This window comes from Staurois parvus, unplaced genomic scaffold, assembly GCF_062004578.1.
Source record: "Staurois parvus isolate SC_StPar_1 unplaced genomic scaffold, SC_StPar_1.0 ptg000105l, whole genome shotgun sequence".
NCBI lineage: Eukaryota > Metazoa > Chordata > Amphibia > Anura > Ranidae > Staurois > Staurois parvus.
In genome coordinates this window covers 3,864,921-3,892,228 of record NW_028317901.1, presented here as the reverse complement: position 1 = coordinate 3,892,228, position 27,308 = coordinate 3,864,921, and the positions used below count along the sequence as shown (strand labels likewise).

The window sequence follows — 27,308 nt, the reverse complement described above, 5'->3', positions numbered from 1 at the left end:
CCTCCTGAGATCCAAGTTGCAATGTTGAAATGCTGGTCTTGCATTTTATGTGATCGCGCCAAAATGCCTGCAATCGACTGAATGCCATAGAAAAGTGGTAAAACTGCTTATATTTTATCTTATACAGTACAAGAGACAGGCAACTTATTCATATACTATGGGTTAAAGGCTCATACCTTCAGTTGATTGTATACTGAAAAGCTTTTGAGGACACACTCTATAACCCTACCCCCCTGCTCCATGAGTCTTTTTCCTAGTTTTTTGCTAGTATCTGAAGGTGATTAGTGCAACCTTGGTAAAACCATGGGAGCCAAACCCAAACCCTGTACTGTGGGGATGGCCTGTAATGATGTTTCAGACGCTGGATCTTGCTTGGGGCACTCACCTTGGCACTGGTGCAACATGCAGCGTTAGCCACAGGGAACTATACAGGGTTAGAGCCATGGCCCATCGCTATGAAACTACTCTCTGAAGACCCCTTTGGGGCTGTGCCAACCGTGACAGGCGAAGCCTGGACTTTATATGCAGTCCAGCAATGTGAGCATGTAACACAGGGTCACTCTGTATCTCTCACCATTACTGTGGAGAAAAAAAGGGGGGGGGGGGGGCATGTATGAAATATATTCACCTCCAAAGTGTAAGCTTTTCAAACTTTTTGCTCAAATGCAACCACTCCGATTCTCAGGTAGATGATGAGGTGTTACATGCCATCTCTAGTTGCACACATTAATGCCACTTCTGCCTAGTGCCCTTTATAAGGTATTCAGGCACTTCCTTTCACCCTTTCGCCAACATAATTTGTTGCAGGAACGTCTATACCTGGGTTATCGTGCATTCCTTCAGGACACTATCTTCCACTTTACTTTGTGAGATGTGGCAGACACCATGCGAAAGGGCACCAATTCAGAACACTCAGAGTGATGATCTGTTCCTTGCATTGGAGCTGGACTCGGCTTTAACACCAGTCTTAGCATCTGATTCTAGCTGTAAATCCTGAAAAGATTTTGAAGCACAAAACAAGCAGTCTACTTGAGAATGTTCTGCATCTGTCACAATTCTTTTGACAGATTACGGCCTTATTACAGCCATCTTAGTCCAGGACTCAGAAATGCCCTGCCTCCTCTCCTACCCCCATTTCTCAGCTAGTGTCGGACCCTGATGTGCAGGTCCAGAGGATGCAGAATCAGAAGGCATGCAGAAGGTGTTGGGGCAGTGTTGGAGGAAGCTGCGTAAGATTTGTCTGCCATACGTTGTCACTATATTGAAGAGGAGGATTCAAGCGATAAGCTCATTGCCTCCGTCCTGAAAAGCCTAGCACTGTGCAAATTGACTATCTTCTGTCTCCCCATGCCTCTTTGTGAACAAAGTTACCTACAAAAACTTTCTCTGTTAATGAACAGATAGAATGTGCAGTCTATAACAATTTGGTTGAAAGGATATTTACTCCCCCAAAAAATAATTATAATCTTTGCTAAACTCAATCCAGTGGAAAAAGTGTTTGCAATAAAAGTTGGCCTGTTCCTGTGGTTGATCCTGATATATCTGTTCAAAAACAAACATATCACTGTGCCTGTCTGAAGATGTTCATTCTTTCAAAGCGTCTGCTAATAGAATATTTGATACTCTCTTTAAAGATTTCTTTAACTGGCAGGCCCAGCCCTGCAACCAGCTCTGGCTGGTATTTCTTCATGTTAAACTGCAGGTAACTGGACTAGGACAATAAATAACAAACATGACCCTGTAATTCAGAATTGCACTGTTACAGCGCAATTACACTTTAATTCAGCTCTTCTTTTTTGTGTAGATGCACTGGAACACGTTAGGAGACAAGTATCCAGAATTGCTCTGATCTCCATTCATATGCTCAACGTAACTGCGCACTCTAACCAGGATTCAACTTCAAAACCTAAGTTCAGCTTTTCCTTTTAGCACAAGGCTTGGCCCACAAAGGCTGCCAGGCCATTTAAGAGTGTGTGTGTGGGGCACATCTTACAGTTTATTTTGCATCTCTCTGGGTCATGGATGTCCCAGACCTGTGGGTTCAATTGGCATTTTCCAAGGGGTACAAAATAGAGTTTAAAACACTGCCACCTCATCGCTTTCCTTTTTAAATCAACCAAAAACTGTGCATGGACAGTCAGATTTGCTGAATCACCCCTTGTCCCACAGAGTGCTTGTACCAATAGGACAGGTTCAAGGGATTCTTCTTCAACCTGTTCACAGTACCAAAGCCCATCAGAGGTATCTGTCCTATCCTGGACTTAAAATCCTTTAACAAATTCTTTCAAATTCTGAAATATCCCATGGAATCTGCAAGGTCAGTAATTTCCTCTGAGACAAGTGGAATACATGGCATTCATGAATATCTAAGTTGCCTATCTGCATATTCCCATTTACCCATCTCACCAGTGATTCCTACACTTTTCAGTGGCAGACAGCAACTTCCAGTTTGTCACACTGCTCTTTGGCCTATCTTCAGCTACTAGGGTATTCACAAAAGTCTTAGCATACTTACGTGCCCTGCTCTGAACTCAAGGTATTCATGCGGGAGTTTATCTAGACGACCATCTCCTGAAGGATTCGGCTTCCTTTTAAGCTATGTCCAATGTCCAAAACAATTCAGTTGCTCTCTAGGCCTTTGGTTCGATTATCATCTTCAAAAAAATCTGCTCTCCAGCCTTCCCTACGTGTAGAACACCAGGATCTGATCCTGGGTACATATCAAGCAAACGTCTTTCTTCCAGAAAGTTCTATTTCTAAAACAACTGAGATCCTAAAGAAATTCCACAGTGAGATTTGCTATGAGAGTTCTGGGTTTAATGGTTGCCTCCTTCGAGGCAGTACCTTTTGCCCAATTCCACTCAAAAACTGTCCAACAAAACATTCTGTCAGCATGGAAAATGCAGACTCTTTCCCTGGACTTACCCATGTTCCTATCCAACTAAGCAAGAACTTCTTTGTTCTAGTGGCTTACCACTCCAGCTGTAACAGTGGGGAAAATCTCTTCTTACAGATCACAAAGTTCTTACCACATATGCATGTCTGTCAGACTGGGGAAGAGTTTCCCAGTACTTTGAAAGTTCAGGAAACATGGTCAAGAGAGAAACCCAAACTCCCTGTCAACACCTTTAACTCAGAGCAGTCAGGTTGACCCTCCAGGTCTGGACCTTCTTCTAAAGAGACACCCAGGTTGGATGCAGTGAGATATTGACACCACAATGGCATATATCAACCGTCAAGTCGGCACAAGGAGCCTGGCTGCCTTAAAGGAAACAAACAAGATGGACAGAAACTCACTGTCTAGCATTTACTGCATTCCACACCGCAGACATGGATATCTGGCAGGTGGATTATCTAATTCCCCACTGCTTTAACCAGGGGGAATGGTTGCTTCATCCAGATGAGTTCAGTCTGTTAAATCAATTTGTTGACTGATCCAGGGATCTTGTAGCTCTGGCCTCAGATGCCCTAGCTCTGGTCTCCTTTCAGGCCAATATATGCCTTCCCATCCAATTCTGCTTCATCTGCACCACAAAGTAGAACTATGGAGGAAAATGGTGATTATACTTCAAACTTGCCCAGAAGAACCTGGTAGAAAGACATACTCGGATGTCTAGCAGTCGATCCCTAGCGTCTTCCCATCAGGCTATATGTGTGTGTGTATGTGTAAGCAGAGAGCAAAAGGCTAGTTACCAGTTTATTTAGCGTGTAGTCTTGCTGCAGTTGATCTTTTAGCCATTACTGACTTGCAATGCCCTGTCTCTGTGTAGAGGCAGTACTTTGCTTCCTTGTGTCAAAGCCTGTTGATCTGATGACTGGTTGAGTAATTTTCAAGAAGCAACTTATACTGAGGCAGAGTGCTGTGATGTTTTCAGGAAGCTATGTACAGAGCCGTTTGGATTCCTCCCACCAGGCATGATGTGTCTGCATTGCATAGAGAAATGCAAAGACCCAGTGATGCCACTGGTTCTAAAATAGGGTATGCAATGAAAAAGGAAAGGTTTTGTTTGAAAATCTCATAGTAGCATGTTGATAAGGAAGGAAAGGAGGAACCAGGAAAGGCAAAATATATAAGCTGGTTAATTTTCAGATTTAAAGTTCAGCTACATTTGCATTAACATAATGCTTTAGAGTGGTTGTAAACCTCTGACATGAAATATGAACAAAACATATCGCTGTCTAGTGTGTACTTCTCAGTCCAGAGCACTAAGTGTCATTTTTGTCTGCCAGTTTACTCCTCTGCAAGCAGCATGAATCATGTCTGACTTTCCTGACACCAAGAGAAAAAAGGTGATGGCAGGACACAGCCTGTGATTGACATCCTCAGCTCTGTTTCTATGTGCTGTGTAAAGGGGATGTGTCCCTTCCCTCCAATCAGCTCTCACAGCTCTCTTCACTGAGTGTAACTTCAGCTCCCCATCCTCTGCTTTTCAGAGCTGAGAGATACTTTGTAAGTTCTGCACTTTGAATGGATGTAGTTGACAGACATCTATAGATAAACAGGTACAACTTATGTAAGATGATTTGTTCCATCTGTGTATTACTTGAGGCCAGTCATTTCACTGGGTATATGTAAAGGTTTACAACTACTGTAATGTCCTCTTGTGAGGATGTGTTTTTTATGTGATATATTGAGCATTTGTACATTCCCCTGTTTTATGCCTTTTATCTGCTTTTGTTCCCTAAAGTGTAATAGACTTCTGAAGTGGTGTCCTGCTCCAGACTGCCATCATGTTGTTAAAGTTCAGTATCCTGACGCCAAACCCGTACGTTGCAAATGTGGCCGTCAGTTCTGGTGAGTTACTTGTGCAAGAGCTTAATGTATTGGTAGTGTGAAAACAAAAATGAGTACCGTACTTTCCGGCGTATAAGACGACCCCCTACTTTTCCTGTTAAAATATAGGGTTTGGGCTATACTCGCCGTATAAGACTACCCCTCTACCAATCAATCACGGCAAGCGATGTACCAGTATTTTCTGTGCACACTGTGCACACTGCATACAAAGCCTGCTTGGATTGGGTGGGTCAGCTCTCCCTGCCTGCCCAGCCCTCCCTGTCTCCAAGATGATCTGAGAACTGCCACAGTTATTAATATATAATAATTAATGTTAATTACCGTATTTCGTAAAGGGGTCAATTACACAAGGTACTGCCTAGCTGACGCTTCTGCGCATGTCTTCGGCAGCAGTAGATGATCGCTGATCACCATTCCTCGCAGAACTGCATGAGAGGTCAGATGCAGCAGTGCTCGATTGAGCTTGACTGAAACTGTGATATGCAGAGAAGGGATACACATCGGGTAGCGGCAAGAAGACGCTTCTGCGCATGTCACAGTTTCAGTCAAGCTCAATCGAGCACTGAACGGCTGCATCCGACGTCTCATGAAGTTCTGCAAGAAATGGTGATCAGCGATCGTCTACTGCTGCCGAAGACATGCGCAGAAGTGTCAGCTCGGAAGTACAGGTATGGTTTCAGCACAACACCCGGCGTATAAGATGACCCCCGACTTTGTAGAAGATTTCCAGGGGGTAAAAAGTCGTCTTATACGCCGGAAAATACGGTAAATAAATATGCAAATTACTTTGCTGCAAGGAATGTTTGTTTCCAATATAGGGTAAAAAAAGGCAAAATTAAAATATTAAAAAAAAAAAACTTCTTTAGTATATATCTGCAATACAGTAACATTTCCCAATGACTGTTTCTTTAACTCTGGTGACGGGTTCTCTAGAAGGCCTTATTAACTTCGGTAAAAAGGTCCCTCATGTGAAATCCTACAGCAAGTAAACTGTGAATAGACTATCTGTCCCTGGGCACAGGTAGATTGATGTATGGGTATACAGAGCCACAAAAAAAGGGCACAGGAGCTACTTTGGTGCATTTTTTGAGCATATCACAGCAAATTCAAGTGATTAGGCTGCCCTCCATGTTGCGTCAAAAATGCGCAAAGAAAAAGCATAAGAAATGCAACACTTCTGCTTCACTCAGGTGTGAGTGCAGCCTTAGTGTCTACATATTGTATAGGGAGGATTGTACTTCCTGCTCAAGTTCCTCTATTTTGAAGGAAACTTGAATTACCTGCAGACGAGCTAAGGCTTAAAATTATATTTATTGTTGCATATACGTACAGTAATACCTCGGTTTACGAGTTGAATGCGTTCTGCAAGACTTTTCGTATAACAAAAAATTCGTAAACCGAAACTCTGTTTCCCATAGGAATGCATTGAAAACCAAATAAAAAAAGTAAACGCTACTGAAATACTGCATGAGTTATTTTATCAAGTCATGCGGTATTTTAGTAGTGACTACCATGTGTTAATGTCAGCTGTCAGCGGGGTTCCCCACTGACAGCTGAATGTAAAAGAATTGCTGGCAATTAAAAAAATTATTTAAAAAACGGCATGGAGTCCCCCCTCCCATCCATACCAAGCCCTTCGGGTCTGGTGTGGATTTTGAGGGGAACTCCCGCTCCAAAATTAAAAAAAAAAAATGGCGTGGAGGTCCCCCCCCCCCCCCCCCCCCCCCAAAATCCATACCAGACCCTTATCTGAGCATGCAGCCCGGCAGGTCAGGAAAGGGGGGGGGCGCCCACCCCTTCTGAACTATACCAGGCCGCATGCCCTCAACATGGGGGGGTGCTTCGGGGCAGGGGGGCTTCCCCCCCAAAGCACCTTGTCCACATGCTGATGGGGACAAGGGCCTCTTTCCCACAACCCTGGCTGGTGGTTGTGGGGGTCTGCGGGCAGGGGTCTTATCGGAATCTGGAAGCCCCCTTTAACAAGCCCCCCCATGTGACATCATTGATGTCACATGGGGAATGGTCACATGCATGATGTCCCCGGGTGGCCCCGCCCCTTACCTACTTAAGGACTGTTAAGCCAGTTCAGAGGCAGAGGGCTGGCAGCCATCATTGGGAACAGAACCTTTTTTTCTCTTTTGTTGGGTCGGCAGCGGGCATCGTGATTGACGTTGGATCTACTGCGAAGGGCATTCTTTTAGTTTTTTATTTTAATAAAGGACTTGTCAAAGACCATGTCCTGGAATTTTTTCACACTACACGTCTTGTTTTTTGTGAATGAGTACCCCATACTCATTCACATGGGGTGGAAATCCATATTCCGATAAGCCTCCTGCCCGCAGACCCCCACAACCACCGACCAGGGTTATGGGGAAGAGGCCCTTGTCCCCATCAGCATGGGGACAAGGTGCTTTGGGGGGAAGCCCCCCTGCCCCGAAGCACCCCCCCATGTTGAGGGCATGTGGCCTGGTATAGTTGAGGTATAGTGACCTGCCAGGCTGAGTGCTCGGATAAGGGTCTGGTATGGATTTTGGGGGAGACCCCCACGCCATTTTTTTTTTAAATTTTGGTGTGAGAGTTCCCCTCAAAATCCATACCAGACCCGAAAGGCTTGGTATGGATGGGAGGGGGGACCCCACGCCAGTTTTTTATTTATTATGGTGCTGGTTTTTAAATGTAATTACCACTTTTTTTTTTAATTCTGGGGAAAGTGACAGCTAATTCTGTGGGCTTTAGTGAAGAACAAAAAAAAAGCCGGCAATTGCATTTAAAAATCAGCACCATAATACACTTCATATTGCGAAAAAAAAGTTAAAGAAAAAAAAAACCGAGGCATTATTTTCAATGGATTTTCATTCGTAAACCGAAAATTACGTTAACCGAGGCATTCGTAAACCGAGGTACCACTGTATATGGGAAATGCAGTGTCTTCCCTCAGCGTATTCCACTTTCCATAGAGTTCTCTGCTTATATATCCTTTCTTATCAAATGGCAACAGGGAAGATTAAAGGACCAAGGCAGACACTTCACCTAAAATGTTACACACGCCTGCTGGCACAGTTACAATTTATATATCTGTGTATCATTTGCAGTAAAGCATCTCTGAGCAGACAAAATAAAGTATACTTAGCCATCTTTTAATACTCTATATATGTGACTCAGTAAGTATCATAGTTATCCCCATACAATATAAATGTGTGACAGATAATTTGTTTTATATACGTTTCTTAGCAACAGAAAGTATGGATGTACCGAAATTTCGCTGGCCAAAACGTTTTGGCCGTAGGCCAAAATTAAAAAAAAAAAGCACCGATACAGGTGCCGAAAAAACTCCTGCTCCTCGCCGCCACCCAGTAGTTCTCAGCCTTACCTGAGAAACCATCGATCCCCGGCGCTGGGCATAGAGATGAGTGAAGGAAAGATGGCTGCCACTCATCTCTATGCCATTAAAGGACCAGAGCGGTCACTTCTGGTTCTGTCCATTTTTTTTTTTTAATCACTAGATCAATGTTTTCTTTTTTTTTTTTTTTTTTTTTTTTTTAATCCAATGCTTTACATTGCAGAGGAGAGATGCGGGGTCTTATTGACCCCATATCTCTCCATAAAGAGGACCTGTCACTAATTATTTCTATCACAAGGGATGCATGCATTTCTTGTGATAAGAATAAAAGTGATTAAAACATTTTTTAAAGGGACACTGCAAAAAAAAAAATACAAAACAAAACAAAAAAAAAAGTTTAAAGTGTCCCCGCCCCCCAGTGCTCCCTCATAGTGAACACATATGTAGGCCATGCCGACATGTGTAAATGGTGTTCAAACCACACACGTGAGGTATCGCCACGAACGCCAGAGCAATAATTCTCGCAGTAGGCCTCCTCTGTAACTTTACACTGCTAACCTGTAGAAATTTTTAAAGCATCACCCATGGAGATTTTTAAGTACCGCAGTTTCACGCCATTCCACGAGCTTGCGCAATTTTAAAGCATGACATGTTGAGTATCTACTCGTTATGACATCCTCTTTCATATTTTATACAAAAAAATTGGGATATATATTGGAGTTTTTTTAATCAAAGTATTTTTTCCCAAAAAATATATACCATATTTTTCGCTCCATAAGATGCACTTTCCCCCCCCCCCCCCAAAAAAGGGGGGAAAATGTCAGTGCGTCTTATGGAGCAAATATGACCATCCCCTGTACTATGTCTGCAGTCTCTGGTCATCCCCTGTACTGTCTGCAGTCTCTGGTCATCCCCTGTACTGTCTGCAGTCTATGGTCCATCCCCTGTACTGTCTTCAGTCTCTGGTCCATCCCCTGTACTGTCTTCAGTCTCTGGTCCATCCCCTGTACTGTCTGCAGTCTCTGGTCCATCCCCTGCACTGTCTGCAGTCTCTGGTCCATCCCCTGCACTGTCTGCAGTCTCTGGTCCATCCCCTGCACTGTCTGCAGTCTCTGGTCCATCCCCTGCACTGTCTGCAGTCTCTGGTCCATCCCCTGCACTGTCTGCAGTCTCTGGTCCATCCCCTGTACTGTCTGCAGTCTCTGGTCCATCCCCTGTACTGTCTGCAGTCTCTGGTCCATCCCCTGTACTGTCTGCAGTCTCTGGTCCATCCCCTGTGCCGTGTCCGCAGTCTCTGGTCCATCCCCTGTGCCGTGTCCGCAGTCTCTGGTCCATCCCCTGTGCCGTGTCCGCAGTCTCTGGTCCATCCCCTGTGCCGTGTCCGCAGTCTCTGGTCCATCCCCTGTGCCGTGTCCGCAGTCTCTGGTCCATCCCCTGTGCCGTGTCCGCAGTCTCTGGTCCATCCCCTGTGCCGTGTCCGCAGTCTCTGGTCCATCCCCTGTGCCGTGTCCGCAGTCTCTGGTCCATCCCCTGTGCCGTGTCCGCAGTCTCTGGTTGAATTTTCGGTTTCAGCACCAGAATTTTCATTTTGGTGCACCACTAACAGAGACAGATCCAACATTTGGTTTGTTGCATGTTGTGTATAATTCATTAGTTACTAGGTGGGATCTTAGTTAATACAGCCTAAAACATTGGCTATTTATCTTTTTCTTTTTTAATGTGTCGTTGGCATGATAAATATGATCTGTATTCAAACAGTAATATGTAACATTGTAAAACGTTTCTTATAAAATTAAACCTTAACAGAAAATGTTAATCCTGCTAGGATGTACAGTGTCTTGAAAAAGTATTCAACCCCCTTGAAATTTTACACATTTTGTCATGTTACAATCAAAAACGTAAATGTATTTTATTAGAATTTTATGCGATAGACCAACACAAAGTGGCACATAATTGTAAAATGGAAGTAAAATGATAAATGGTTTTCAAAATGTTTGTTTTACAAATTAATATCGTAAAGTATGTCGTGCATTTGTATTCAGCCCCCTTTACTTTGATACCCCTAACTAAAATCTAGTGGAACAAACAGCATCATGATGGCCAAGGAACACATCAGGCAGGTCAGGGATAAAGTTGTGGAGAAGTTTAAAGCAGGGTTAGGTTATAAAAAAAATATCCAAAGCTTTGAACATCTCAGGAAGCACTGTTCAATCCATCATCCAAAAATGGAAAGAGTGGCATAACTGCAAACCTACCAAGACATGGCTGGCCACATAAACTGACAGGCCGGGCAAGGAGAGCATTAATCAGAAAAGCAGCCAAAGAGGCCCATGGTAACTCTGGAGGAGCTGTTCCACAGCTCAGGTGAGAGAATCTGTCTACAGGACAACTATTAGTCGTGCACTCCACAAATCTTGCCTTTCTGGAAGAGTGGCAAAAAGAAAGCCATTGTTGAAAGCCATAAGAAGTCCAATTTGCAGTTTGTGAGAAGCCATGTGGGGGACACAGCAAACATGTGGAAGAAGGTGCTCTTGTCCGATGAGACCAAAATTGAACTTTTTGACCTCAAAGCAAAACGCTATGTGTGGCAGAAAGCTAACACTGCTCATCACCCTAAACACACCATCCCCACCGTGAAACATGGTGGCGGCAGCATCATATTGTGGGGATGCTTTTCTTCAGCAGGGACAGGGAAGCTGGTCAGAGTTGATGGGAACATGGATGGAGCCAAATACAAGACAATCTTAGAAGAAAACCTGTTAAGAGTCTGCAAAAGACTTTAGACTGGGGCGGAGGTTCATCTTCCAGCAGGACAAAGACCCTAAACATACAGTCAGAGCTACAATGGAATGGTTTAGATGAAAGCATATTCATGTGTTTAGAATGGCCCAGTCAAAGTCCAGACTTAAATCCAATTGAGAATCTGTGGCAAGACTTGAAAATTGCTGTTCACAGACGCTCTCTATCAAATCTGATAGAGCTTGAGCTATTTTGCAAAGAATGGGCAAAAATGTCCCTCTCTAGATGTGCAAAGCTGGTAGAGACATCCTCAAAAAGACTTGCAGCTGTAATTGCAGTGAGAGGTGTTTCTACAAAGTATCGACTCCGGGGTGCTGAATACAAATGCACGCCACACTTTTCACAGATTTATTTGTCAAAAAAATTGAAAACCAATTATCATTTTCATTCCATTTCACAATTATGTGCCACTTTGTGTTGGTCTATCACATAAAATACCAATAAAATAAATTTGATTTTGGTTATAACATGACAAAATGTGGAAAATTTCAAGGGGTATGAATACTTTTTCAAGGCACTGTGAAGTAACCGTAGTCTTGAAATAACATGCCTTTCCTGAAGAAAATGCCGCTCCAGGTTTTTTCCACCTCTATTCACATGACCAAAAGTTAGGTATTGTTCAACCTACAAGGACTGTTATAATTTGAAGTAGACAACTGAGTCTAGAATTACAATAACTGCAGATTGATATTGGTTATTCTTTGCTGTTAAATGGTAATTATCCAGGAATATGCAGAATAATTGAAATGGTCAGCTATTCTTCTGAAAAGCCTATGTAGTTGGTAACATCACTTTACCACTCTGTCTTGTAAGCAATGCTGCTCTTGTGTCAACTTCTCTTCGTAAGTCGCTAATAAAATTTCAAGTTCAGTCAGTTTCCAGGGTTCACACTGTAATTAGTAGTTGTAGTAGCTCTCATTGAAGAAGTAAAGAGGCGAGGTACATGATTTTACACACACATTTAAAAAGCTTTCAGACAGTGCAGTAAAAGAAAATAGGTTTATTAAATAAATACATAATATGCCCCACAAGTGAAGTGAAACAGTGTTCTTGTCAGCTGTCTTTGCAAAGTGTAGATGGCCACCAATGTGATATCAAACAATTGCAGTACTCCTCTGGGGAATGCTGCAGTCCAGTAATGCAGACTTCTGGGTTACATGTAGAGACCTGCAGGAACCAGGCATGTCCGCTTTTTTCAAGCATCACAATAGTGGTTTCCTGGTAGCCAGGAGATGCTGCAGACCAGTAGCACAAGTTTTCTAGTCTGTTATATGCAGCTATTCTTTTCTTTTAGTAATAGCAAAGTTTGAATAATTATTGATACTGGAACAACTTAATCAAAACTTAGGCATAGAGGTTAGAGGGACTATATTAAAAAAAAAAGAAAATGTAAAACTGGAAATGGGAAGCTATTTATGAATGGTTATTACTTGTGTCTGTTATGCCAGGTTATATTTTGGTCTTTTCCCTTTGAAAAATCTGAATTTTTGTTTGTACTGTTACAGCTTCAATTGTGGAGAGAATTGGCATGATCCAGTTAAATGTAAGGTAGGTTTGTGTAAGGTTCATGAAATGTTTTCTAGTATATATTCAAAGAGAGGTGTTGCATTCGTTAGAGTCCTGTAACTATTGTACCATGTTTCTTTAGGTAGAGCTGAAGTTGAGTTGGCTGTATTGAAAATTAATATAGTTTTATGCAATATTAAATATATACCTTAGGAAAAAAATATTTTAGCGCAACAGCTAGCACGTCTAGGTTGGGAAAATAGTGGAGCTGAAGGGACCTTTCAAAACGCAGGTCTCATGCACACAGGATGGTATTAATGCAGCTGTTAGGGGCATCTGTTGTTATTTATTTGTCCGCACTCTAAATGCCTCTGCACGCTAACCTGTGTCCATGTACACACAGGTGTTTAGAGGCAGAAAACCCCCCTACTGCCAGCACATTCCGGAGCAGCATCGTTTTTGCAGAGAAAAACGCTTGACACACGTAAACGTGTATAAGCATACATTGCTGCTAAGGGCATTTAGCACTTGATCGTGTTTTCATTTCAGTGGCCAGTATAAATCTTGCTAATGAAATTGACACCCAAGCGCTTGATGTGCCTGGCATCAATATACGTTACATGTGTTTATAAGCATTACTAACTGCTAAAACTTATGGCAACTACACCATACTCTTACTACTTGACGTCTCTGCTGCTTTTGATACTGTTGACTATCCCCTCCTCCTCAAAAAAAACTCCACTCTCTTGGCCTCCGAGACTCTGCTCTCTCCTGGTTCTCCTCCTACCTATCGCAGTGCTCCTTCAGCATTACCTATAATTCTGTCTTTTCCTCTCCACTCCCTCTTTCTGTAGGGGTCCCTCAAGGTTCTGTCCTTGGACCCCTTCTCGTCTCCATCTACACCTCCTCCCTTGGTCACTTGATAAACTCCCATGGCTTTAAGTACCATCTCTATGCTGATGACACACAAATCAGTCTTTATACTCCTCACCTCACCCCTTCAGTCTCCTCTCGCATTACTAACCTACTAAGTGACATATCAGCATGGATGTCACTTCACTTCCTCAAACTAAATCTTTCCACAACTGAGTTCTTAGTATTCCCTTCAGCCCATGCCCCCTCCCCTGACTTTTCCATCAAGATCAATAATACAACAATCAGTCCCTCCCCTCATGCCAGGGTACTAGGTGTAATCCTAGACTCCCATCTGTCCTTTCAATCCCAAATCCAATCGCTGTCCAAATCTTGTAGACTTCACCTCCGCAATATCTCCAAGATACGCCAGTTCTTAACCTCTGAAACCACTAAGCAACCTATTCACTCCCTTGTTATCTCTTGCCTTGACTGTTGTAACTCCCTCCTCATTGGCCTACCTAATCGCAGGCTATCCCCTCTTCAGTTTATCATGAATGCTGCTGCCAGACTCATCCATCTTACTAACCGTTCCATGTCTGCCACCCTTCTCTGCCAATCCTTCCACTGGCTTCCCATTGCCCAACGAATAAAATTCAAAACATTAACAATAACATATAAAGCCATATGTAACTCTGCCCCAAATTACATCACCAGTCTTGTCTCCGAATATCACCCAAACTGTCCTCTCCGCTCCTCGCATGACCTCCTGCTCTCTAGCTCCCTTGTCTCCTCCACCCATGCTTGTCTCCAAAGCCTTCCCCATCCTCTGGAACCCTCTACCCCAATCTATCCAACTTTTGCCTACGCTGCCCACTTTTAGGCGATCTCTGAAAACCTATCTCTTCAGGAAGCCTATCCCGCCTTCAGCTAATAATGGAATCTTCTATTCCTCCTATCAGTCCATCCCCCACAATTATTACCTTTTGTACCACCAGCCCCTCCCTTTTAGATTGTAAGCTCCAAGGAGCAGGGCTCTCCTAACCCTCTTGTATTGAACTGTATCGTTGCTGTATTGTCTCCCTTTATATTGTAAAGCTCTGAGCAAACTGTTGGCGCTATATAAATCCTGTATAATAATAATAATAAAATCAAGTGTTTTTTTGCCAAAATGCTGCTGACAGGAGGAAAGACATTTTAAGAGAGATGGATAAACATTTAGCGTGCATGAGGCCCTAGTCCGTTTTACACTTTAGCATCTAGTGTGTCTCACACAAAAACCCACTAGAACACTTAGTGATATTAAAGGGTTAGTTTTTTATTTTTAAAAAAATAACAAACATGTTTGCTCCTGAGTGAAGAGAGGGAGACAGGAGAACTGCTGTTCTTGTGCACATTACTGGGTCGAGATTGGGCTCAGGTAAATATTAGGGAAGTTTTGTTTTTTTTGTTTTTTTTTTAACCTTCAAGCAGAGGATGCATTAAGGTAAAAAAAAAAAAAAAACCTTTACTATCACTTTAGGGCTACCACACACTGCTTGATTTTCTTTCACTTGCCCCACTAACAGTGTGAATGAAGGAATCTCCACTGCTGGCTATTCAGACAGTCACAACACTCCCAGCTGCCTAAATGCTGTAACATTAATTGCATCTAATTTTTCTACCTTGTTCAGTCGATTATGGACTTATGTTGAGCCAGGTGGTGATTGAAAGTGTCACCCATGGCTTGAATTTTGGCCAGTTAAGCAGGAATAAACTGAAATTTGAGTCATCTGTGTTGAACCTTTATATTTCTCTGACTGCAAGTTCCCTTAATGTCACAGATGCTGTTACTAAACATTGAGGGTCGGTCCACAGCACAACATAGTGTGGGAATGGCGCATTTCATGTGCGTTTCCTGCACTGTTCAAAACGTGTTGCTCTTGCTATCTACTGCAGATTGCCAATACATTAACGGCACCCCAAATGCAGATCACAAACGCAGTTCATTTGTGGGCATCAGATCTCATGGTACTGCAGTACCATTCTATTTGGCGCGGCACATTTTACAAAAGTAAAATTACTACTTTTTGTGCATTCATATTCAGTTTGCAGCATTCAAATGGATATGCTGCCAAATCGCACTGCAGTGAAATGCACGGGGGTGTGTTCTTGTGTGATTCTGGTATTAATCTGAGTTAATTGCTTTGCTAGCTATAAACCGTGAAAGCAGGCGAAAATAAATCCAGCAGGTATTGGCAAATGAGAATAAGTGACCAAAATTATTATTATACAGTATTTATATAGCGCCAAAATGTTTGTGTTTGTTTTTTTTCTCGACAGTGGCTTAAAAAATGGATAAAAAAGTGTGATGATGACAGTGAGACATCAAACTGGATTGCAGCTAATACAAAGGTAGGATCCTCACATTTTCTTCCTGCCTGTTTGGTTTTTATACATTATGGGTTACTTAAAGTATATACAGATGTGAACTGATGGTTTGGTACCCTTCAGTGGAAAAAAAAAAAAAACCCACAATTTTCTTTGAAACAACTTAAACCTGACCAAAGTAATTGGCATCTATTTGGGTTTATTCTGTGTTTAGTCAAAATCATACTTTGCTTTTGATTTTAAATATTTTAAATAAATTAAAATAGACTTGACAAGAATAGTGGGAACCTTAACGGAATGTTGTTGCACAACCTCTGATTCACACTGAATACGACTTTGAATTTGCGTGACTTCACTTGAAGTTGCATGATTTAAAAGTCGCATATCAGTGCGACTTGTAAGACAAATGTGTGACTTCATGCATAAATGTCAATGCAAGTCGCACCAGAAATCGGCAAAAGTAGTGCAGGAACAACTTTTCAAATTGGTGCAATTCTGACAAAGTCGGAGTCGCACCAATTAGAACAGCTCTAATCACTTTAGTGTGGCTTGTCATGCGATTTGAACTGTCAAATCGCGTGACAAGTTGCATCGGTGTGAACAGAGGCTTAGAGGTAATCACTGCAAAAAAGCGTTTTTAGTAGCTTTCAAAAAGATATAATCACCTGGCACTGGTAATTTGTCTCACTCTTGCATAACCTGCTCTAGCTGTCTTAGGTTTTTAAAGGTTCCTTCTCCATACTGCATTTTAGCTTTTTCCATAGATGTTCAAAAGGATTCAGATTTGAGCTCATAGAAGGCATCTTCAGAATTGATTAACGCAAAAAGACACATGGCTCCCACCATCAGTGTCTCTGAAGGGAGTGCAGACCTCTGCATATAAGAGAGCTTGACCAACCTTAGATTATTTTCCTCTGTGAAACCACAACAGTGGGTCTTGGGACTCCTAGCAAATAAATCGCTTGATTCACTCAGTCCAGAAAGAGAAAATCCAGGGCACCATGGTGAATGCTGTAGATTTAGAATTAAATTTAGCTCTTAACATTTCAACGTCATGCTTGGATGCTTTTAGCCTTGTGTTTTGGTTCCTTATCCTGCTTTAGAACCCATGACCTGCGACTGAGGAAAAATGGGCAATGTCAATATGGGCAGTACATTTCATGGTAGAATTTCTTGATGGTTTTGACATTTTGTGCACAGATGCAAGGTACCCTGTAACAGACGAAGCAAAGAAGCCTCAGAGCATAACTGAGCTTCCTCAGTATCAGTGTTTTCTTTGAAAGCCTCTTTTTTTTTTTTTTTAAATCTGTAAATAAAGAGCTAATTTGACTTGCCAAAAAGCTCCAGTCTCCTTTCATCTGTCCAAAGGACATTTTCCCAGAAGTATTGTGGCTTGTCAATATGCATTTTAGAAAATTCCAGTCTGCCATTTTTATGTTTTGCTTTAAACTCTGAAATCCTCTTGGGTCGTCTTCCATTGAATCCACTATTGTCAAAAAGCGAGAGCTGGTGCAGTCAAATACTTATGTAGCTTGATCTCTATTAAGATCTTTCTTGATCCTTGGTCTACAGCCGTGGCCAAAAGTTTTGAGTGACACAAATATTACTTTTCACAAAGTCCTCTGCTTCAGTGTTTTTATATCTTTTTGTCAGATGTTACTATGGTATACTGAAGTATAATTACAAGCATTTCATAAGTGTCAAAGGCTTTTATTGACAATTTGCAGTGTTGACACTTTTTTCAAGACCTCTGCAATTCACCATGGCATGCTGTCAATCAACTTCTGGGCCACATCAATGCTTGGAGTTTGTTAGAATTTGTAGGGTTTTTTTGTTCACCTACCTCTTGAGGATTGACCACAAGTTCTCAATGGGAGTAAGGTTTGGGGAGTTTCCTGGTCATGGACCCAAAATTTAGATGTTTTGTTCCCCATTCCACTTTATACTTTTGCCGTATTGCAAGGTGCTCCATCATGCTGGAAAAGGCATTGTTCGTCACCAAACTGTTCTTGTGTGGTTGGGAGAAGTTGTTCTCAGAGGATGTTTTTGTACCATTCTTTATTCATGGCTGTGTTTTTAGGCAAAATTGTGAGTGAGCCCACTCCCTTGGCTGAGACACAACCCCACACATGAATGGTCTCAGGATGCTTTAATGTTGGCATGACAAAGGTCTGCTGGTATTGCTTCTCCAGACAAGGTTTTTTCCATATGCCCCAAACAATCGGAAAGGGAATTCATTGGAGAAAATGACTTTAACCCAGTCCTCAGCAGTCCAATCCCTGTACCTTTTGCAGAATATCATAAGTCTGTCCCTGATTTTTTTCCTGGAGAGAAGTGTCTTCTTTGCTGCCCTTCTTGACACCAGGCCATCTTCCAAAAGTCTTTGCCTCACTGTGCGTACAGATGCACTCACACCTGCCTGCTGCCATTCCTGAGCAAGCTCTTCACTGGTGGTGCCCCAATCCCGCAGCTGAATCCACTTTAGTAGATGGTCCTGGCGGTGGCTGGGCTTACTTGGGCACCCTGAAGCCTTCTCCACAACAACCGAACCTTTCTCCTTGAAGTTCTTGATGATTCGATAAATGGCTGATTTAGGTGCAATTGTAGTAGCAGCAATATCATTGCCTGTGAATCCCTTTTTGTGCAAAGTAATGACTGCACGTGTTTCCTGGCAGGTAACCATGGTTAACAGAGGAAGTAATGATTTCAAGCACCACCCTCCTTTTAAAGCTTCCAGTCTGTTATTCTAACTCAATCAGCATGACAGAGTGATCTCCAGCCTTTTCCTTGTCAACACTGATACCTGTAAATGAGAGAATCACTGACATGTCAGCTGGTCCTTTTGTGACAGGGCTGAGATGCAGTGGAAATGTTGTTGGTTTTTTTTTTTTTTTTTGGGACACTTTCATGGGAAAAAGGGACATTGCAATTCATCTTATCACTCTTCATAACATTATGGAGTAAATGCAAATTGCCATCATACAAACTGAGGCAGCAGACTTTGTGAAGACTAATATTTGTGTCATTCTCAAAACTGTTGTCAACGGATGTACCATTCACACTAAACTTTTTCCATCTGTGGTCGATTTTTCGCAGAGTGACTACTTTTCCCTATTTAAGTATGCTGACTGTCTTCAAGATTGAAGATGTGTTATACTAATTACAGAAAACTGTTGAAAAATCACTGGAATTCAATGTATCATTCATTATTCAATTTTATTTCTAGTGGTAACAACAAATCCGTGCAGGACATTTTAGATTATCTTTGCACAATAAGCAACATCTCTTTTCACACGTTCTTTGCTTTGCTCCTGGACATACCAAAGACATGCAGGTATACATGAGATCATTGATTTTTGATTAAATCACTTTTCAGGAGGAATGAAACATTGTTTCAGTGAGCTCTTAGGGTAGCAACAATTTTGGCCATGTCTGTATATGAAGAAAGCAGGTTACATTTTATTATACTGTTTATAATTTCTTTCCTCAACTTTCATTCTCTCAGGAATGTCCCAAATGTCATGTGACCATAGAGAAAGATGGAGGCTGCAATCATATGGTATGCCGGAACCAAAACTGCAAGGCAGAATTTTGCTGGGTATGCCTGGGTCCTTGGGAGCCCCATGGATCAGCTTGGTAAGGGGAAAGACATACAATGGATTTACCTTTTTAATTATGAAAATACAATGCCTGAATTAAAGTGATTTTAAAGGATACATTTTGTTAAATAACGTGTCATTCTTACCTGCTCTGTGCAAAGGTTTTGCACACTGCAGCCCTAAACCTCCTCTTCTTTAGTCCCTTGCTGGCCCTCCTCCAAATGTCCCCATAGCTCGCTCCAGAAGACACACAGCATGGCTCAGCCCTGCTCCCTTCTCACTGGCTGTGATTGACAGCATCAGGAGCCAATGGCTTCAGCTGCTGTGTCAGAGCCACTGAGGAGGAAGAGAGCCTCGGCTCTTATGCACATGGCTGGATCAAAATCGGGCTCTGGTAAGTATAGGGGCAGAAAATGCATTAAGGTGCCCAAAGGTTCAATGGGCTTCGTGTCACAGGTATAGTTAAATCATATGTCAAGGTAAAATAAAAAAAAAAGGTACACAGGTTTATGTTAATTAGCAGCTTAGGGTTTACTGCCCCCTTATACTGAAATGGTCACTTGAGACAAAGAAACTGCCCCTTTTAGACTTTAAAGGATAGGTTCGTATTTAGTAAAATGTTAAACCCATAATTAGGGAGTAACATGTTACTGTGCAGCAGATCCTTGAGTCCTCCTTCATGACAGCTGGCATACAGCCGCATCATTCGTTGATAGGAATCTGAAAATGGTGGCAAATGGCTTGTTTTCAATGGACTGAGAGGGTGCTGATGATGTAGTCCATTCACTCTTCCTGCAGCTCTGAAACTGATGGCCAATATGAGATACAGGCACAGAGCTGTAGGAAGAGAATTCTTGACAGTGCACCTGCAATCTACTGATCATGGGTGCAATGCTCTGCAGGCTCCTGAAAAATAAATAAAATGCACATTTGTTACCCCAAAAATATGTTAATTTTATTTTTTTTTTTAAATGGTGAATTTAGCCTCTAACACTTCAAATCTGCTCAGTGACACTTGGGGGTTTATTTACTAAAGCTGGAGAGTCCAAAATCAGACTCCCTTCTGCATAGAAACCAATCAGCTTCTAACCTCAGTTTGTTCAATGAAGCTTTGGCAATGAAACCTGGAAGCTGATTGGTTTCTATGCAGAAGGGAGTCTGATTTTGGACTCTCCAGCTTTAGTAAATAAACCCCTTGGTGTTCTCAGGAGAATGGATGTCGTTTTTTTTTTTTTTTTGTTTTTCCACTGTAAAAACTCCTGGTAGATTCTCCTGTCGGCCAACAAGTGCAAGTTTTGCGTTTCATTTATTATACCGGTGTTCTCTGTGAAAACCCTGCAGTCAGCATTGTCATGCTGTCTGTGGAGTTCATTTGGCACAGGACTTCACTATTCAGGTCAGTCCAGAATATCTTGTTCCGATTCCGATCGGGATAACGAGTCTAGAGTCAATGACTCAATCAGTCAGTATGCTACACATTGGCAAGTGGAATTCAATTGGTAGCGAAGATACAATTTTAACTTACTATCGGAAGTTATCGGTCATATCTGTTTCCACCATATAACCTCATAATCTAATCAATCTAAATATGATCATATTTATATACAAAGTATCCCAGAGCTGCCAAATCAATACAACATGGTCAATAATTTTCCACACTAGACTATTAAAATCTGACTTAAATTGAGTCTAAATTAATCAGAAGTTATGGCTGTTTGTGGATTCGATAGTTTTGATCAGAGCATGTGTGGCTGTCATTAGCACTCATTCACACCAGACAGCCACCCAAAACACATTGTGGTTGGCGTGCACTGACTGGGACAGTGCCAATGTACCTATTTCTATTCAAACTTTTTTGAAATGTCAAAACGATATTTTATGAAGTTCTATCCACAAAGTGGCAATATGGTGGTTTATGTTGCAACCTGTGGTGCTGTAAAATTACTGCATGCACTAATGTTTTTTCAGCATGCATCACTGCTGTGCAGTGTTGTGAACTGACAGTATTGGGAACATGGCTTCTTGACCCTTTATTGCACTAGGACTGCTCTAGGCAAGGCTGCCCAGCACAGTCCTTGTGCACCCGGTGTGAGCAAGTCTAACAGACTGCACGCTGTTTAAAAAAGAGGAGGGTTGCCCCCAAAGTCTAAACTACTTAGGCTGTGTGCTGTTTACCACATGGATGATTGAACTTCTGCTGCTTCTCCTCCAGCAATCGGCATAGTCTGACTGAAATGCTGATTGTTGGAGCACCAGTGTATGAAGGCTTTGTTGGGGCTACCCTTCATGGGAGACCATCGTTTCAGCTCTTCAATGGATGAAATCATTAAACTAACATGGGGGCTCTCATTACCCCAGCTTGAAAAAAATAAGGAACAATGCCTTCTTCTGCATCTAGGCATACCTTTCATTCCTCCGATTTAGTTTCTAGCTCTCAGATTCATAAGCCTTCTACCACCCCCCCAGGCTCCCGGATATCAAATCTCCCTTGGCAGTCAAAAAGCTCAAAACTTGTGGTTAAATTTACCTCCACATGAAGGTCTGCCCCCATGAGCTTCATTACAGGTGGGGAGGATGTCTGACAGCCTTCGCAGATATTTGGGAAACTAACAGTCGACTCTTGGGTGTAGGAGGTTTTATCCAGGGGCTGCAGAGTATTTTTGCCTCTGTTCATCTCAATTATATATATATATATATATATATATATATATATAATTTTTTTTTTTTTTTTTTTGCTGTGTGTCTTCCCATGTCTCAGCAACATCAGATAAACCTCCTTTTTAGCCTTTCAAGGATTGTTAGATCAGGGAATTATTGTTCCCATTCATCCACCCAAAAGAGTTCAAGGTTTTTATTCAAGCCGGTTTACAGTCCCAAAGCAGGTCTACACCCCATCTTGGATTTGAAGGCTGTCAATGCCTTTGTGTGCCCTTAAACATTTTTCAGGTTGAAGCTCTTTTCTTTATTGCTTTTCCTCATTGCAAGATTTTTGGCATCCATTGACGTAAGGGATGTGTGTTTACACTTTTTAAGGTCATCACCAATTTCTTCGCTTTATCAAAAACTAATATATAAAGAATACTGTACTTGATGAAAACTAATATATACAAAACTTGACAGCAGCAGTTTTATAAATTCGAATATGTAGTGCTGTCCCCTTTAAACCTTATCACATAATCATATACAAACCATGCATAATTCACAGTAAAAAGTTAATATAACAATCCACAAAGTGATCACATTTAAAAACCAACCAATGTTAAACGTAGCCAAGAGTGATTAAAAATGTCCAATAGGTAATGAAAACACATTTTCTCTAGTGTGATCCCTTCAGTGTTGCCACCACCAGTACCCACTTTCACTGCTTATGTGATAGTTAGACCCCTAGTATCAGGGTACTCTCAATCCAAAAACTTGAGACAAAGGTGTCCTTTTATGAAACAGAGATCAGCTGCGGTCCTAAGGTTCGTTGCTGATCTCAGATCATTAGTGGTTTAGGAAACACAATGTTCGCCAATGATCATCTCAGCACACAGATGGCCATTATATGAAGGAGCGATGTCAGCCCTTCACTGGCGATCTGTGTTCTCCCACCAGATTCTCCAGCCCAGAGCTGGAGAATCGGGAACCGCAATAATTTACTGCTGCTTAGTAAACTGTGTTTGACTGCTTTTTTACTGTAATCTCACGATATTATAGTAACAGCAGCCGTTTTCCAGCGTTCAAAGCGTTTGTAGATCACTTCTCCCTTCATTCGGAGAAGCGATCTACGCTTCATAAAAAAGCATTCAGAGGAGAACTCTCTCCTCTGAGAATGCCGGAGAACTGAGCAGCGGTCATTTACCGCTGCATGATAAAAGGACACCAAAGTGTAAAACCGCTTCACTCAGCAAAGTGAGCATGATGATATCACTGCTAGGCTCCAATACGGAGTTTCTGTTTTCGTCTACATTTGTTATTGCCTAATCTGGCAGAGAAACTTCTTGCGGCATCGATTTGAAACTTGTAAGAGTATCATGATAGATACATAGACCCTGGACTTCGAGAAGTCTTCTCTGGTTCTGTCACATCACCTTGAGTACTTGGGACCCCAGGAGAAGATGACAAAACTCCACACTCTAGATGTTGGTCCCCTAGCTAGAGTTGCATGTATGTGTCCAGAATGATTATATCCACCCTCAAATCCATTGTATTTGTTCAATTTCTCACTAGAACTTTAAAATGCAAAATTCTCAGGAAATGTCAAGTCTTTCTCAGAACAATGTGACAGGTCTGTACGGCAAACGGACCTGGCAGCAAAAGGGTTAAAGGACTTCAATTTTGGTGTGCCTAGAGTTATTGCTGATCCTCTATAGCTAGTAAGAACTTGAAAGTGACATGGTTTATATCACTTCTGGTTTCATCTGACTCTTTCCCTGGCCACTGTGGCTGGAAGAGAGGCTAATGGAGCATGATCTGTGCTTGTTTTATTATCAGTGGCATGTAGAGGAGACATCAGAGGTATCATTAACCACTTGCCTACCAGGCACTTATACCCCCTTATTTACCAGGCCAATTTTCAGCTTTCAGCGCTGCCGCACTTTGATTGACAATTGCGCGGTCATGCAACATTGTACCCATATGAAATTTTGATCATTTTTTTCTCACAAATAGAGCTTTCTTTTGGTGGTATTTAATTGCCACTGGGCACTTTACTTTTTGCGCTATAAATAAAAAAAAGTGCAAAAAATTTGAAAAAAAATATTTTCTTTGTTTCTATTATAAAATTTTTCAAACAGGTATTTTTTCTCCTTCACTGATGTGCGTTGATGAGGCAGCACTGATGGGCACTGATAGGCGGCACTGATGGGCAGCACTAAAGGGCACTGATAGGCAGCACTAATGAGGTGGCACGGATAGGCGGCACTGATAGACAGCACTAATGAGGTATCACGGATAGGCGGCACTAATATGCAGCACTGATAGGCGGCACTGATAGGTGACACTGATGATGGGTACTGATAGACGGAACTGACTGGCATCATTGCTGGGCACTGACTGGCGGCACTGACTGGCACAACCCCTGGGCACTGACTGGTGGCACTGACTGGCAGCACTGCTGGGCTGCACTGGTGGGTGGCACTGGTGGGCAGCACTGGTGGACACAGGTGGGTGGCACTTCTGGGCACAGGTGTGTGACACTGCAGAGTGGCACAGGTGTGTGACACTGCAGAGTGGCACAGGTGTGTGACACTGCAGAGTGGCACAGGTGTGTGACACTGCAGAGTGGCACAGGTGGGTGCACTGCTGGGCACAGGTGGGCGGAGCTAGTGGGCGCACTGCTGGGCACAGGTGGGCGGAGCTAGTGGGCGCACTGCTGGGCACAGGTGGGCGGAACTTGCGGATGGCACTGCTGGGCACCAATCATCAGGGCACTGATCATCAGTTCCCCGATGATCGGTGCCGATCCCCGCTCTGACAACTGCCGGTTCTCGGCAGTACTTTCCTCACGATCTGACAGCGTGAGAAAAGTGCAGCCGAGAACCGGCACTTGCATTTCCCTCTGATCAGCGTGTCATTGGACACCGCTGATCACGTGGTAAAAGGCCGCTGTAATTGGCCTTTTACCACATCACGTGATCAGCTGTGTCCGTAGGACACAGCGATCACGGAGATCGCTGGGTGCGCGCCCCCTGGGAGAGCGCGTTCTGGGAGGACGTCATATGACGTCCACTCAGAACTGGCCGGCCGCAGTGAAGCCGTCATTCGGCTATCTGCGGTCGGCTACTAGTTAAAGAAAACTTGTCACTATAAATATGCTAATTGCACAGGACTGTCCACTGTGTGATAGTAATAAAGTTAAGTAAAAAAGAAAAAAATGTTGAGTCCTCATCCCTATTCACATGCACTTACGAACATAAATGCATCCGACGGTGGAGCCTATGTACAAAAATCTGAAGTTGCGCTACACACGTTGCATATCACCGCACATGGAGTGAAAGCAATCATTTTAGGACCATTCACTTTTAACTCTAAACTAGTAATCTGTAGAAGCTTTTAAAGTGTTATCTATGGACTCTTTTGGATACTGAAGCTTTTTTTGCTGTGTAACGGACATAGGCAACCTTGAGGCTTGACATGTTTTCTTGTTTTTAATGCATTCTATTTTATTCTTTTGTTTCCGAGCATACACGGTTTTGGTCACTTGATTTTTTTGTTTTGTTTTTGTACAAATACTATACTAATTACACAAAAATCATTTGTTCTATTATCTTATGAGAAAAATGTTCTTCTTATCCCTTCGGATATTTTTGCATTAACTATCATGATCAGCTCTTGAAAGCTTTGTACTAATGAATAGATTATCAGACAAATGCTCCAAATGTGTTTTTTTTTTTTTTTTTTTTTTTTTATGTCTGATTTTTTTCATCGTGTGTACAAGGCATTGCATTTGAACTGACAAGACAATAGGGTTGATTTACTAAAGGCAAATGTACCGTGCACTGCAAGTGCATATGCTCCAGAGCTTAGTAAATGATGTAAAGCTTCACTTTGCAAAGAATACCCAATCATATGCAAGGACAATAAAAAACAGCATGTTTGCTTGCACATGATTGGATGATAGAAATCAGTAGAGCTTCCCTTCAGATTTAGAGCAAACTGCACTTGCAATGCACAGTATATTTGCCTTTAGTAAATCCCAGTGTCTCTTGTTCTGTGAAATACTGTGCATGTGGTGTCAACCCTGCCTACTTCATTTCTAATAGAATACAAAAGTTACAACCCTCTTTATCCCCCCTTCCCTCAACACCCCCAACCCCATCTCTGTAACACCACCTTGTGCACAGGAAGGTAAGATTTCTAGTAGAACTAACAGGCATTTTTTGCATTTAACTACCAGATATAAGAAAACATTTTAATTATATAATTAGAAGAACAAAAGCAAGCAAATATGTGAAGTTAATATTTAGAGTTTACTTACACTCTAACAAATGTATTCAATACAACACTATACACTCTTTTTATATACAGGTATAATTGTAATCGCTACAATGAGGACGATGCAAAGGCTGCTCGAGATGCACAAGAGGTAAATATGTACAAAGTGCTAGACGCACATTTCTTATTCTTGCCTTGGATGAAAAATTCTGCCAAATAGAGCCATAAACCAGTGAATAGTGCATGTTCTTGTCTTTTTTTTTTTTTTTTTTTTTTGTAACTAAAATATAATTGTTTGCCAAGTTTTATACCTTTTGTATCTGAACAGTCTAGTGGAAAATTTAGAGTAGCAATAGACATAATGGTGCACATAATTGGACTTGGACACGTGATTGTCACTTGAAACTTTAGTAATCAGGGCTTTATTGTAGCAGCTCCTTTGACAGCAGGAATGCTGTACCACTGCAGCTTTCTTCTACTCGTTTTGTGCCATAGTTCTTTAAAAAGGATTCCAGCATCTACTGGTACACTTTGCAAGAATGCAGACAGTTTACAGTTCGAACCAATTTTTGCATGGATTTCTTCTGAAGTGATTACCTATTCCTTTTTGTACCCTGTGCAGCGTTCCAGAGCAGCTTTACAGAGATACTTATTCTACTGCAATCGCTACATGAACCACATGCAGAGCCTGCGATTTGAGCACAAGCTGTATGCCCAAGTCAAACAGAAAATGGAGGAGATGCAGCAGCACAACATGTCATGGATTGAAGTGCAGTTTCTTAAAAAGGCAGTGGATGTGTTGTGCCAGTGCCGCTCCACACTCATGTATACTTATGTCTTCGCATTCTACCTCAAGAAGAACAACCAGTCAATTATCTTTGAGGTAAGCAGTAGTCCCGTTTGACAGACCAGTTGAGAAAAATATTAAGTACCGTATTTTCCGGCGTATAAGACGACTTTTTAAACCATGAAAATCTTCTCAAAAGTCATGGGTCGTCTTATACGCCGGTATACGGCATGCTGACACTTGGGGGTTTATTTACTAAAGCCGGAGAGTCCAAAATCAGACTCCCTTCTGCATAGAAACCAATCAGCTTCTAACCTCAGCTTGTTCAATGAAGCTTTGGCA

At 42.1% G+C, this 27,308-nt stretch overlaps 1 protein-coding gene across 1 annotated transcript in view; it reads left to right on the top strand.

The window, feature by feature from the left end:
• ARIH1 (ariadne RBR E3 ubiquitin protein ligase 1) overlaps positions 1-27,308 on the top strand; it is a 110,427-nt gene that overhangs the window by 68,905 nt on the left and 14,214 nt on the right. Inside the window, exons 7-12 of the mRNA XM_089671403.1 lie at positions 4,689-4,795; positions 12,440-12,482; positions 15,615-15,686; positions 19,168-19,298; positions 26,273-26,330; positions 26,802-27,062. Coding sequence (XP_089527529.1) covers positions 4,689-4,795; positions 12,440-12,482; positions 15,615-15,686; positions 19,168-19,298; positions 26,273-26,330; positions 26,802-27,062 — 672 coding nt within the window. The remainder of the gene's footprint in view (positions 1-4,688; positions 4,796-12,439; positions 12,483-15,614; positions 15,687-19,167; positions 19,299-26,272; positions 26,331-26,801; positions 27,063-27,308) is intronic.